Source organism: Phoenix dactylifera, chromosome 4, assembly GCF_051530095.1.
Source record: "Phoenix dactylifera cultivar Ajwa chromosome 4, Ajwa_hap1_PhDact_Kaust_v1.1, whole genome shotgun sequence".
Taxonomy (NCBI): domain Eukaryota; kingdom Viridiplantae; phylum Streptophyta; class Magnoliopsida; order Arecales; family Arecaceae; genus Phoenix; species Phoenix dactylifera.
The window spans coordinates 48476917-48489490 of NC_143193.1; the positions used below are offsets into that span (position 1 = coordinate 48476917).

At 37.1% G+C, this 12574-nt stretch overlaps 2 protein-coding genes across 7 annotated transcripts; both read left to right on the forward strand.

The window, feature by feature from the left end:
- Positions 1–134: 134 nt before the first annotated feature.
- On the forward strand, positions 135–4512 carry LOC103720829 (Peptidyl-tRNA hydrolase family protein). Of its 3 annotated transcripts, none has more exons than XM_088720281.2 (8): positions 135–443; positions 535–619; positions 706–773; positions 2222–2272; positions 2372–2445; positions 3149–3207; positions 3277–3370; positions 4007–4512. In XM_088720281.2, exons 1-8 carry the CDS (start codon positions 309–311, stop codon positions 4041–4043), a joined length of 603 nt encoding a protein of 200 aa, XP_088576407.1. In that variant the 5' UTR covers positions 135–308; the 3' UTR covers positions 4044–4512. The 3 variants fall into 3 exon arrangements, with proteins under 3 accessions (XP_088576407.1, XP_008808969.1, XP_026665690.1); XM_008810747.5 differs by having other exon boundaries at positions 3294–3370; XM_026809889.4 differs by lacking the exon at positions 2222–2272 and having other exon boundaries at positions 3294–3370.
- Positions 4513–7806: 3294 nt separating this feature from the next.
- Positions 7807–12414, forward strand: LOC103720830 (uncharacterized). 4 transcript variants are annotated; one of them, XR_015977301.2, is made up of 5 exons: positions 7807–8071; positions 10489–10524; positions 10629–10803; positions 11237–11371; positions 12303–12414. XR_015977301.2 is itself a non-coding variant. In XM_088720282.2 (4 exons), the coding sequence occupies exons 1-4, from the start codon at positions 7942–7944 to the stop codon at positions 11910–11912; spliced, it is 432 nt and encodes a 143-aa protein (XP_088576408.1). In that variant the 5' UTR covers positions 7823–7941; the 3' UTR covers positions 11913–12233. The 4 variants fall into 4 exon arrangements, 2 of the variants coding, with proteins under 2 accessions (XP_088576408.1, XP_008808971.1); XR_015977300.2 differs by lacking the exon at positions 12303–12414 and adding an exon at positions 11822–12031; XM_088720282.2 differs by lacking the exons at positions 11237–11371; positions 12303–12414 and adding an exon at positions 11822–12233 and having other exon boundaries at positions 7823–8071.
- Positions 12415–12574: the final 160 nt, after the last annotated feature.

Here is a 12574-nt window from a genome sequence, read left to right on the forward strand (position 1 = left end):
TCCGCATAAGACCAGAAATTACATCAAGATTTGTGCTTTACACGGAGTTTGATGCAGATCCGAGGGTTCCGGCTCGCTTGGACCCAACCGACCCTCTTCTAAGCCAACTGAACCCGTTTCTGGTTCGAAGGGTTCTCTCCTCTTGTTCCCCTCCCCAGTGCCGTCGCCGGAACAATTCTTGCCGCCGATCTCCGACCGCCCCCCGCCAGTGCGGCCACCGCTCTCTCGTCCTCTCTTTCTCTCTCTTCTCGCTCACCCCTCCGCCACAACCGCCATCAGTGCCGGCCCTACTCGAGAGTTGGAAGTCCATGCTTTCGTCTCACAGACTTCTGAGGCGATTCCTCTGCACGGCCTCCTCTTCGTCCACCTCCTCGTGCCCCAAGCCATGGCTCTTCATCGGCCTCGGCAACCCCGGCGAGAAATACCAGTCCACACGGCACAACGTATCTCTTCCTCCCTCCTCTCGTTCTAACAAAAAGGAGAAATTTTAATCACGATCAGCACCACTGTGACGTAATTTTGATTCTGTTTCAGGTTGGATTTGATATGATAGACGCATTTGCGCGGTCGCAGCTCATTCCGATGACCACGGTCCACTGCAAAGCCCTTTTCGGCGAAGGTCAGTTATCCATTTCTTGGGTAATGGATGTGTAAAAATTTCGTCGTTTTATGCAAGTTTGCTTTTTTGATTCCTCCTTTCTTCAGGAATGGTTGGGGGCACACCAGTTCTTCTTGCAAAGCCACAAACTTATATGAATCTGAGTGGTGAATCCGTAAGCACCTCCGAAACAGATAATTTGTTTATACTAAGTATTCAACATACTCTATCAGTTTCTCTTTGTTAGATGTGTTTATTAGCCTTACGTTTTCTTTAAGCCAGACAATCCCTCCACTGAAGGTTTTTTAATGGATTATAACATTTCAATTCACCAATAATACTAATACATCCTCAATTATTTTGAATATTAGCAGCTATGCTCCCACGTTTTTTGTTTATTAGTTAGGTACTTTAAACTTAACTTTAAACCTTGCAACTTTATAGCTTGTATTTTTGAATATCGATCATCAGTTTGTCGGCTAGCCCTATGCATTGCATTACATGCTTGAAATTTGAGCATAGTGCATAGGGGATGTTGTTATTTGTTTAGGTTAACATGTCATTACTATGCTAAAACAGGCTCTCAAGTCTCAAGTACTATTTTATTTAATAGTTTTAACTTTTTATGTTCAATGATTACTTTTTGTGCATTGCTAATTTTCCACTTAGACATTTTGTAGTCTCTTTAAATGCATAAAAGCATCTAAGCACTTGAGAAATAAAGAGTGTGAGGTGGTCATTAAACCTTTTTGATAACATTGGGTTGAGTGCAAATAAGGTTCCAACCAAAGTTCGCCGTACTAGTGTGGCTGCCCTATAGTGGGTGTATCTACCGATACCAATCCGAGACTCAGTACGGAGGGCATATCGAGTCTTGGTACGTTGAACCGACAAGCATACCATGCATATCGATATTGTACCAATATGTTACTGGTATGAGGTTTGGTATCGAGATGCGAACCTTGGTTCCAGTTATATGCTTGTGGAATACAGTTATTGATCTCCCTATAAAAGAGTTATGGAATGCAACATGCATGATGAAAGACACTTCCAGTGGTCCTTCTGTAATCAATGAGTGAATTAGAAGTAAAAGCAATTTCACATGATTAGCTATGCATATAACATCGTCTACATTATTATGTGGATGTGAATATCTCACTCTATCAAGAGTGAAATTTTTAAATATAATGACTGGATATTTATTTTTCTTATAATATTCTTTTTTTCAAGTTCTTTATTTTTTTGAACATGCTTGGAATCTGTCTTAATAATTTATCTTGAAATAAGTGATCCTTCTTGATATTAAATTGCCATATATAGAACTCGAAGATGATTGACAATTAATATTTGATCACTTTGGTATTATTCTAGTTATATGCAATTTAGAATCCTAGATTTATATAAATTTAATTAAATCACCTAAAAAATAATGTTTAGGCTTGTAAAAACCTCTTGAAGGTGGGCAATAGTTGGTAGCTCAGCTGGTTGGCACCCATCTCTCCTAGTGAGAGGTGTCAGGTTCAAACATGAGTGGTGGTGATAACCACTGTATTCTCAAAAAAAAGAGAGAGAGAGAGAGAAAGTGCCAATTTTAATTTCCCCTTTTGTTTGCAATTATTGCAGACTGGGCCACTTGCAGCATATTATAAACTGCCTTTGAATCGTGTTATCGTGGTAATCGCCTAACTTAACTTACTTTTTAAAATTCAGTTTTGCTTATCTACGTTTGCGATGCTATACTGAAAAATTATGTATTCTGCCCTATAATTGTAGATGTATGACGATATGGACTTGTCATGTGGAGTGCTACGTATACAACCAAAAGGAGGACACGGACGCCATAAAGGGTATCAACAAAGCAAACTTAAAGTTGCTTTCATATATTCATGCTGCAAAGAATTCCCTGCATGATATTATATGGTATGCACATAGATGAGGAATTGAACCTGGGATACTTTACATGAGATTGCTTTTAACAATTGAGATATACCTTGCATGAGGCGACATTTTCTCATTGTCTCTCATTTTGTATCCTCACCACCATTCTCCACTAGTGTGATATAACAACTAGTCATGCATATTCTCAACCTGTGTTAAAAGTAATAGCAATAACCATACCAAGAGCATTGCAGTTAGTAAAGATAAGAGTTTCTATATGTATGCAGTCGAGAAGACATTAGATCCACATCAGGTATCTAGGTCAGGTTAGAACCAAAGAGATGGATTGTGCGCTGGTAAACCCCCTTTTTTTGGTTATGAATGGGCTTAGGGACAGGCGTCTAAGAAGAGGACCTCATTGGCGGCCTCACTGTCAGAGGCTTGAAGAGTTGACATTATAACTAGTAGAGATGTATAGAGTAGATTAAAAGCAACACTTTTGCAATTTGAAACCTTTAGAACAACTTGTTAGTTTTTTTAATTTTGATTTTATTTCTATAATTGAACATCTAGAACTTTGTTTAGTCGTAAAATACTTTGATAATAATGGAAGCCTCAACCTCAATTTTTTTTTTTTTGTGCATCCTATATTTTTTTTTTTTCATTTGTCAGGATGAAGAGTGTCATCTACCATTTTAGGGGGAACAGAGAATTTGGGAGATTAAGAATCGGTTGGTATTCTAGTTGCAACTGATTTTTTTGTGGTTGAAAAAGGTTATGTTGATCAAAGCACTTACCAGGTTCCTCATTGTTTAAGGAATTGGAAGACCACCAGGACAGATGGATCCTAAGGCTTTTCTGCTCCAGAAATTCAACAGAACAGCCCGTGAGAGAGTAAGTTCAGCTCTAGTTTTGTTTGTTAGATACCATTTATTAATGGGTCTGATATCCTGCTACTGTTAGTCTGTAAAAAATTTTCTATGTCAAGTGTCCCTAAACCAGTATAACTTTTTTTGCATGGTGGTACAAAGCTTATAATTATGTTATTGTAAATACTTATTGAATTCAAACTTTAGGATGTGATCTTAGAACATGATTTTTGGCATGATTTGACTTAACTTCTTTGGGTAAAGCATGCACTAGTTCACAAAAAGTGCCATAGTTAATTGTGATGATTCTTGGTGCTTTAAGTGAGAAAATTTCATGGATTGCATTAACGTGAACTGAAATTGCATTTATGAAATGAAATTTTCTGTGATATCTGCTTGGTGAAATACCCTTTATAATCCTCACTGCATGAAAACTTGATGAATATTTCATACTTGAGTCTAATATGCATTAAAAATATGATCTTCTTTGGTGAGTGAAAACAGGAGATCTATGTGTAGTAAAAGTTCTAGGCAGTGTTTTACAGATTCTTTGCTAGTCTCTCTTCTTTAAATCCAGATTGTAAGCTTTGGCAACTGATTTCTTCATTGTGCTACCTAATGGAGTCTTATTTTGTTTAATGCATTGTCCTGCTTGAGCCAGATTGATTCTGCTTTGCAAGAAGGGGTTGAAATCCTGAAGACACTTGTAGCCAAAGGCCTAACAGAATGTGCAAGGTCTGCCAATATGGAGCAGAAGTACAAGCATTTAAGACTTCAAACATTACAGGAGTGACTGGTACAGTAAAAAGGGGCAAGCAATATTCGCCAGTAGTATCCTCACCGTTTCCTGTGAAGTTTGAAGCAAATGCAACGTGGTTCTTCTTTGTTCGACATGATATTTGATGCATTGCTCTTTGCTCAGATAATGCCTACTTAGAATTACATTCCCAAAAAATGCTACTGTGCAAGGATAAGCAGAACCTGCTATATCTTAGGAGCCTCTGGAAACAATATCAATTTATTCTTCATGGCATAAAGATAGTGCTAGGAGCAGGAGTGAAAAATTAATGTTCTTTTTTTTTGGCACAAAAATATAATGTTCTTTTTTATAGTACAAAAATATAATGCTCTTTTTTTTGGTAAAAAAAATATAGTGTTCTTTACTGATAGTCATATGGCATGCATTGTGATCAGTGATGAAGCCTCTCCATGATGGCACATCAAAAGCACCATTTAATACAATGAAAAAAACTGCAGGATATTTATAAAGTCTTCATTCTGTTATTTCTCCAGGAGCAAACAAACTTGCTGATCGGCTTGCTGTATGTGCTAGAAAGTTTGATCAAACTCTTGTGTCAAAATATCTGGAGTGTTATCCAATGTCAGTCATGGACTACATATCACTTTGAATGAAATCTTTCATTTACCACCTGGTTGGTATTTGAGTTAGTCAAGATGAGTCGAGGTCTATGAACCATTCTTTGTTTTTATTGACTTGAAGATTTTTGTCACCATGTGTTTGCCTAGTCTTTGAAATTCTTCCAACATGATGGAAGTTCACTAGCAGTAAAACACCACAATGTTACCGGCAGTATCGTTAACTTGCAAGATAAATAGTCAATTGATATGGTGAGGCTGTGGGATAAAATTTAAAGTAACATTATTTTATAAATTAAAAAATAGTATTCTGTTTTATTTCCATTTTTCCCTTTTTTAGTTTTCAATATTTGAAACTTTCTTGTTTTGTTTATTTCAATGAAGGTACCTTCTTACTGGAGAAGAAGAATTAGAGAAAGGTTAATTTTAGGCTCTCTTTTGATTTTATTCTAACAATTCATTTATCTTCTTTGTGGAAATTCATGTAATGTATAATGACCAAAAAAAAGGAAGACAAGAAGATGTAAAGAACAGAAAAAACCTCCATCAAGTTCAGATTTGTAGCTGTTTTTTTTTCTTATTTTCATATTCTGTATTCTCTCTGATAGAGTAAAACCCATTTTTATTTAGGTATTTTGTGTCTTTTGTCTGTATTTTCTTTTGATGTTCCCTTATTGTGTTACTTTAGTTTTTATTTAGGTCTAGTTATTGATCAAATTTTAACATAGAAACTGCAATGCAGAGGGAGGTACATTGTCATCATTTTTTTCTGCATTTCTAGTACCTTAATGTTGTTAACTGATAAGAAGTAAGAATGAGTTACTTAATAAAATGATATGGTGATCTATACTAAAGAAATCAAGTTGAGTCCATGTTAAGTTTCTCTTCCATGCTTTTTTTCACATATCATATTTCTTTCTAAGGCTTGAAACCACTCTAGTTATTGACAAATGTGTGGACTGCAGTTGTATACTTTGCTGAAAAGAAGGATTCACCTTTCTTTGTGCCTATCCACCATTGGATCACCCACCACACAGATCTCAAAGTACTCTGAACTTCATTACTTGTCTGCTTGCACAAATCTCAAAGCAAACAGTGGATGATTCAATGGTGGATTTGTGCAAAGGAAGGTGAATTCTTCGTTCATGCGAAGGATACAACTATGACCCCAAAAATATGTTGTTTCATGAAATCCTCATTTAGATTTGTTGATAAGTATCGGTTTATATTTCTAAAACATGCATTTGCACAAATGTAAATACTAATATTAATATATTTATATTTATATATGTATATAAATCATGCTCATCTCCTCTCATTCTGCTACCTAAATCAATTATTTGATTCTAGTATAGTTCTGTTTTTCTTTTGTTGTTGTTGTTGTTGAGAGAGGCAGATAAGGGAAGAGATTCACTTATGCTATAATCATCCAAGTCAAAATGTTTTAGAGATGCATCATCTAAAACTTGAACTTAGAATCTCTAGTTACCAGGCATAGAGGCGTAGCTATTGGACAAACCTTATTATAAATGGAGTGATGGATGAAAGGTACTTTTGACAAAATTTTGTTGGTTATGGATTCTCTACAATCTAATTAGAGAAGATTTTGATAAGTTGGTAGGTCAGTCTTACAAATCGGCTTTAGTTTTTATAGATGGTGACAATTGATGAAGAAAAGCTAATATGTCCTCTTGTGATTGATGTGGTTTCATGATATAAATTATAATTGCAAAGGTAAAGCCTCCTACAAGTTTAAGACCAGGATAGTTGCAAGGGATGCAAGCTTACCACTTATAATAGGTAAAAATAAAGTTTTAACCTCAAAAAAATGTTAAAAACTATTATTTTGTTTCCTATTGCAATCGCTTTATAAATATATATTTTTTTTTGCATATCTACCCATTAAGAATATTTTAGTCATTTTAATTTAAAATCATTAATTTTTTAACAGAATTAGATGGCGTGGGTACTGTTGTAGTTCAAATTTGGCTCGAGGGTGACTACGCTGGTGGAGTTGAGGGAGCCGCCGATGGTTGGAGGAAGAAGACAGGGGCCACCTCCTGCGCGGTGGCGACGGTGGACCTGCACAAAGCCTCACCGGTGTCTCCGATGAGGACTCTCCGACGATCAAGTTAAAGTGGGGTAAATTTAGTCCAGCCAAAAAGTCCCTTAGAAGTTACCTGACCGGATTGTTTATAGTCCCAGTGAAGAAACCCAGGTGGCAGAAATACTGTCCGCCCTCATCATGAGAGGGGGCGTGGCTCTGAGCCGAATGGCGCGCAGCTAAGGCTGGCCGGTGGTGTGTGGTGCTGTCCGTTCTCAAGAACGGTAAGGCATTGACAGTCGTAGCAGAGTATGGCCGGAGTAGTCATAGTGTTGTCCTTTGACTGTCGAGGGCCAGCTATCGAAGCGTGGCGCGGTGGCGTTGTAATGTACGGCCACGTAGGAGGATGTGGGCGCACATGTGGGTGCGGTTGTTGGCGAGGCCGAACCCGTTGAGAGGTCACATCATGCGTTTGGCGAGGTCGGCTAGACGGGTGTTGAGGGTAGCTCGGCTTCCTGGGTTCCGAGGTGTGCTCGGTGGAGCGCCCCGAGCTCGAGGATCGGGACGTACTACTGAAGTGGGCGCCCCAAGCTTGGTTGGGGTGGGTCGGCGAATATTGGAGACTCTCCGAACTTGGTTGGGCGAGTCAGCGAATATCCGAGGCCGATGGAGCTTTTGGCAGAGTCCGAGGTCGAGCTGATTCTGAGTCGGACCGAAGATTCAACCGGTCAGTATTGACGTTTATTGGGCCAAAACTGGGCGGCCTTCTAGCTAGGGGCTGGACGATCCATTTCGCCCCCCATGAGGTATCTATGCAAAAATAAGAATAAAAAAAAAGAATAGAGTAGCTGATCAAGTATTTTAAATATATATATACGTAAATATTAATTTTAAAAAAAATATGTATATAAAATTTAATATTTAGGAGGTTATTCATGTAAAAAAAAAAAAAATCATCCTGTGGTCGCAAAACGGGAAGCTGCACACCGTGCGGGATTTTAGCTGTAAAAGTAAAACGTGTCGTGTCGTGAACGTCTGGATCTTTTAACAAAAATTTAGGGCCCAAGTGTTCATAAAATAAACGTATTTCGTGAGTTCTTAGGCGACTGCCAGTTTCTCTCCGACCGAAGTGAAGCTGAGAGACGAGAACGAGACGCCGAGGGAGGAAAGCGAAGATGAGTAGCGGAGAGAAGGGTCTCCTCTGGAAGCTACCGGAGGTCAAGTCCAAGGATCTCGGCAAACTCGGCCCCGCCTTCGGTTTCGGCGCCGGCTGCGGTGCCGGCTTCGGTGTTGGCCTCTTCGGCGGTCCGCTCCCAACCCCTCTCTCCTCTCCTTTATTTTTTTAATTTAAAAAATTATCCTCTCTCTCTTGCTTTCGAACTGATGGCTTGGATAGGATTAAGTATGGATTCTGGGAGAAAAATATACTTTTGATGTTTTTTCTTGAAAAGGGTTCGAGAATCGAAATGTTTGATAAGTCATTATGGGGTTTGAGGGAAATCATGTCATGATTTCACGAGATAGATGAAAAAATTAGTCGTCCAAACTTGGGTAGTTCAGACATTCACGAGTTGCAGACTGCTTTCGCAGAAACCCTAATGGATGAGCGTGCAAGAAGTAGTGTGGTTACGCAATCGCTGAAATGGTTTGTTAGGATTGATTGCTACAGAAGGGCATGATTACAACTCAAGTTTGATTTGTTCTTTTAAGTCCATTTAAAGATATTTCGGGTTTCAATTTGGTTTTCTTCTTGATTCCCAATAATATCAGAACGTATCTCCATTGAGTACTTTATGTGCATCACCAAAAGAGTATGAGATTCACTTTTTTGACCAAATGATACACTTTTTTCTGGGGCTATTTTTTCATTTATTTATGACTTTACTTTATGACTTCTACTTTTCTGAAAATTCTATGAGTGCCAAAGTCTAAGACCAACCAGATTTGGCACTATGTTTCTCTAATTATATTGCATGAAAAAGCTCTTTGAGAATTGAACCAAGGGGCTTTCAAATGGCATCTTTTCTTTTTCATTTTTACGTATCTTTAGTCAAATTCAAGCTTGAAGTTGGTAAAGGATAATGCCATTTTTGCTCAAGTATAAAAGCACACATGACGGTGAACATACTATCTGTTGAGTGTTGTCGTATTGCATTTGGTTTTGCAAAGTCCATCACATTACCCTTTTGAAGCGTTGAGTCAAAATCAAGAAAGAATAGATACTTCTAGGTTTGTCCTAGACACTTTATGCTTCTCCCTAGCATCTAATAGTATCGTACAACACTCATTTTTCAAACCTGAGGTGATGTGATGCCAATTGGGTCACTGTATGGGACACCATGGTAAGCTTTACCATTTTCCGAAATTAGATTAGGAATAAAAACGATGGTATGGAAATTTTATCCTTTCCATTGTTTTGTTGAGTTCTCAATTATTTTTTCTTAAAAAAAACATTTCTAGTAGGAAATATGCACTCTCAGAAAAAATGATGGCAGTTACTTTTATATTGACATGCAAATTCTATCCCAAAAATTTTGTAGGACAAAACTGGTTCATGTCCTAACTATTTTTGCTTCAATATATGCTCTGTATCTATTTTTCTATCCATAGGTATTGTTTTGGCTCGTAGCCATACTGTAGCATTACTTTGTTAAGTTTTCAACAACTTTATATAGATGCTAGATGTTAGATTCAGGCTTGTTTGATTTCAACATAAAATGATAATATTGAAGAATACCTTGTTCCTTTACATCTGTGCTTGTCAGTTACCTTTTTTATATTTCAAAAATAGATGGCAACCTCTTTGTGTTGTTCCATGAATTCCTGCACAGAATTCTCATACGATAAAACCAATAAATCATCCCATTCTGATCAGTTTGTATTTCAACTTATGCTCTTCATATATCTTGCATCTAGAACTTTATTTTGTCTTGGCTCATACACCAAACTGCAGTATCATTTCAAAAGTTTTTATTGTTTATACTTGGAATGCTGTATATCATAGTCATTCTTGTTTGACTAGTATAAGATGGTAACATGGAATAATATTTTTTTCACTATTTCTTTGTTTCTCCAATCACTTCTTTTGTATATTTAACCCCTTAAAACATTTATACTCCTGTATAGCTCATACATGTATATATCTTGAGACATGACACCTGGCACTGACTTCAATGATCTTGTCCTGCATTGGTCATGACACTTGTTACTGTTTTTCTCCTTGTTGCTGTCCATAACCATGCCCCTGTAACACTAGGATTGTGCCTCTATCCCAGGATTCAGCAAAAGTTGTAGACTTAACCCTGTGATGAGCATGCATCTGATTAAGATCTTTATATGCTTTTGATGCATTGGTTGGTTGTTTATCTCCCATGTGTACATCTATCTGAGGCTCTGAGCTACTTGGTCTTCCCACAAGTACTACCTATTAACCATAAACTACAAAAGTTTTATTAAGAAAACACTTCTTTGTTCCTTTCCTAGCCTAATTGTCTTCTTGCAAATCTTGTGTTGCTTAGTTTCTGCATGTTTGATTCTGATCTGCTGCATTTTCGCAGCCTATAATACATGCTAAAAAGTAGATGGTTCTTAACTAAAAGCAATCGGAAGAAATGTAGATTAAATTTCAAATTCTCTTTTTTAAATTAAATATATAGATAATCCATGCAAAATGATTCTTCTCTACTATATGGTAAAGTTCAAGAACTTTTCATTTTTTTCAGGAAGTTTTCTATCAAATTGGATTGACACACTATCATGTATGAGAGCTGGATAAAATTCAATGCTTTTGCAACAATAGTTTGCTCAATTTGTTGATGTGGGTGACTCCATTTTCCTTTTTCCTTTTTTTTCTAAAAACCAGGTGCAGGGTTAGGGCTTGGATTTCCTGGTTTACAGTTTGGCTTCGGAATTGGTTCTGGATGTGGAATAGGTCTGGGTTTTGGTTATGGCATGGGAAAAGGAATTGCCTATGACGAGAACCAAAGATACACAAATGTAGGGAAGCTCTTTCAAGGGACAAAAAATCTCCCAGCACAGTAAGTACTGTCCTAACCTGGAAATCATTTTGTTTTGGCATCGTAATGATTTTCATATGTTGGCTGATGTCTATTTCTTCTCTCAAATTTATGTCATGTTTCCTAAGGAGAACATTATGACTTGGATTTACCTATCCACTCTTTGTCTTCACATTTTTTCAATTTAAGTACTATTGTTACTCCTTGCTATTATTTATCTTGAACAAACCTGCAAATGTAAAATCCTAAGTAAACTCAATCAAGAATAAAAAATGTATGTGGACATATATCTTTCCTACTTTAAGTCAATTTGCATTTTGGATGATATGCAGTTTAATATTAAGAATTTTCATCTTAATATGCCATTGTTGCTTGGGATGCCATATAGGTTGTGTCCAACATTTGTAAATCTTTTTGTTTCTAGTTCGACTTTAATCTTCTTTTGTATATACAGATACTCTGAATAATGGGGGAGAAAAGGGGATCCCATGTACTTGTGTCAAATTAGCCTCATTGGATGGGACAAGGCTTATTGGTATCAAACTATCAATGTTGATGTTGACAATTCATATAATACTCGGTAAAACAGGTTTTACACCGTGCCATTAAATCCAATATTAGTTTATGAAGATGCTTTCAAGGTACTTGCTATTCGTAGATGAGTTTCAAAGGTCAAATTTTTACTCTCTCATGCCTGCTCCGCCCCATATATTGTTCCCACTTTCTGCCACTTTGCTGAAGTCGGTAACTTGTATTAACTAATTATCTTAATCAAAATTTTTTCTCCCACTCAATGTTAGTGCATGTTGAAGGCATTCTTACTGTCTAGTTCTATCATCAATGTGTTATTATTCGGTGCAAACTCAATTTTCTTTCATGTTTATTATGTGATTTATGTCTTTAGTATATCTTATCCATGTACTTTGTTGCTGTAATCTTTTTAGTTTCCATAAAAACTGTCTGCATTTCTTGTTATCATGATCACATGCACGTGTTTCATGCTATAGTAACATCTTTTCTTTTCCTTTACAAATTTCAGAGATCATATTGGTGCATTGGTTGATGGGCTTGTTGTAAATACCAAAAAGCTAATTGAAGCAACTTCAAGAGGGATTGAGAAGTGGAGATGAATCAATTCTGAATAGAAGAAATGTCTAGGTGTTACCATCATTCGAACTCATGCTTTATTTTGGACACAAATGTACTGCATCTGTGGGTTGAAGACACTAGGATCCTTTATGTTGCCAAAGATATGTGCTAAATTGCAGTTCACCATATACTTAGCTTTTAGCTTATTAGCTGATACATTTAATGGTTGGTTAGGATTTATGACCTGTACATTTTTTTAATTGCTGCTGCATATAATCCTAATTTGGTGAACATATGCCAGATAGTAACTTGATGCTTAGCTCATTACTTTTCTTAATGAAGCAGAGGGGGTATTATAATCTGTGGATAAGTGGAATCATACCTCTTAAATCTACATTCAATATATTGAGCTCTTTAGCCATCCATGACAGGGTATACGATGAATCTGAAAAATAAGTGACACTGCTGCCCAAGATTCCTGTGCAAGCATCCAGGCAGAGTTTGCACGACAGTTGTCGTTCTTGAAGTGGAAGCGAAGAAATGCATCACTTTGATGATTCTTATCCCATTGTGGTTGTAGCAGATGGGTTGAATCTTTCTGTTGAGATATAAGAGAAGATGATGATTTTGCCATGCTAATTGCAAGGAAATGTGGGTGAACATTCTGCTCCACATTATTACACCAATAGCTTGGAAGCTAACC

Coding starts and splice junctions, on each gene's coding strand:
- LOC103720829 (XM_008810747.5), top strand. CDS start 309: ATGCTTTCGTCTCACAGACTTCTGAGGCGATTCCTCTGCACGGCCTCC. Junction 620..705: donor CAAAGCCCTTTTCGGCGAAG/GTCAGTTATCCA, acceptor TCCTTTCTTCAG/GAATGGTTGGGGGCACACCA. Junction 774..2,221: donor TGAATCTGAGTGGTGAATCC/GTAAGCACCTCC, acceptor CAATTATTGCAG/ACTGGGCCACTTGCAGCATA.
- LOC103720830 (XM_088720282.2), top strand. CDS start 7,942: ATGAGTAGCGGAGAGAAGGGTCTCCTCTGGAAGCTACCGGAGGTCAAG. Junction 10,525..10,628: donor TTGGATTGACACACTATCAT/GTATGAGAGCTG, acceptor TCTAAAAACCAG/GTGCAGGGTTAGGGCTTGGA. Junction 10,804..11,821: donor ACAAAAAATCTCCCAGCACA/GTAAGTACTGTC, acceptor TACAAATTTCAG/AGATCATATTGGTGCATTGG.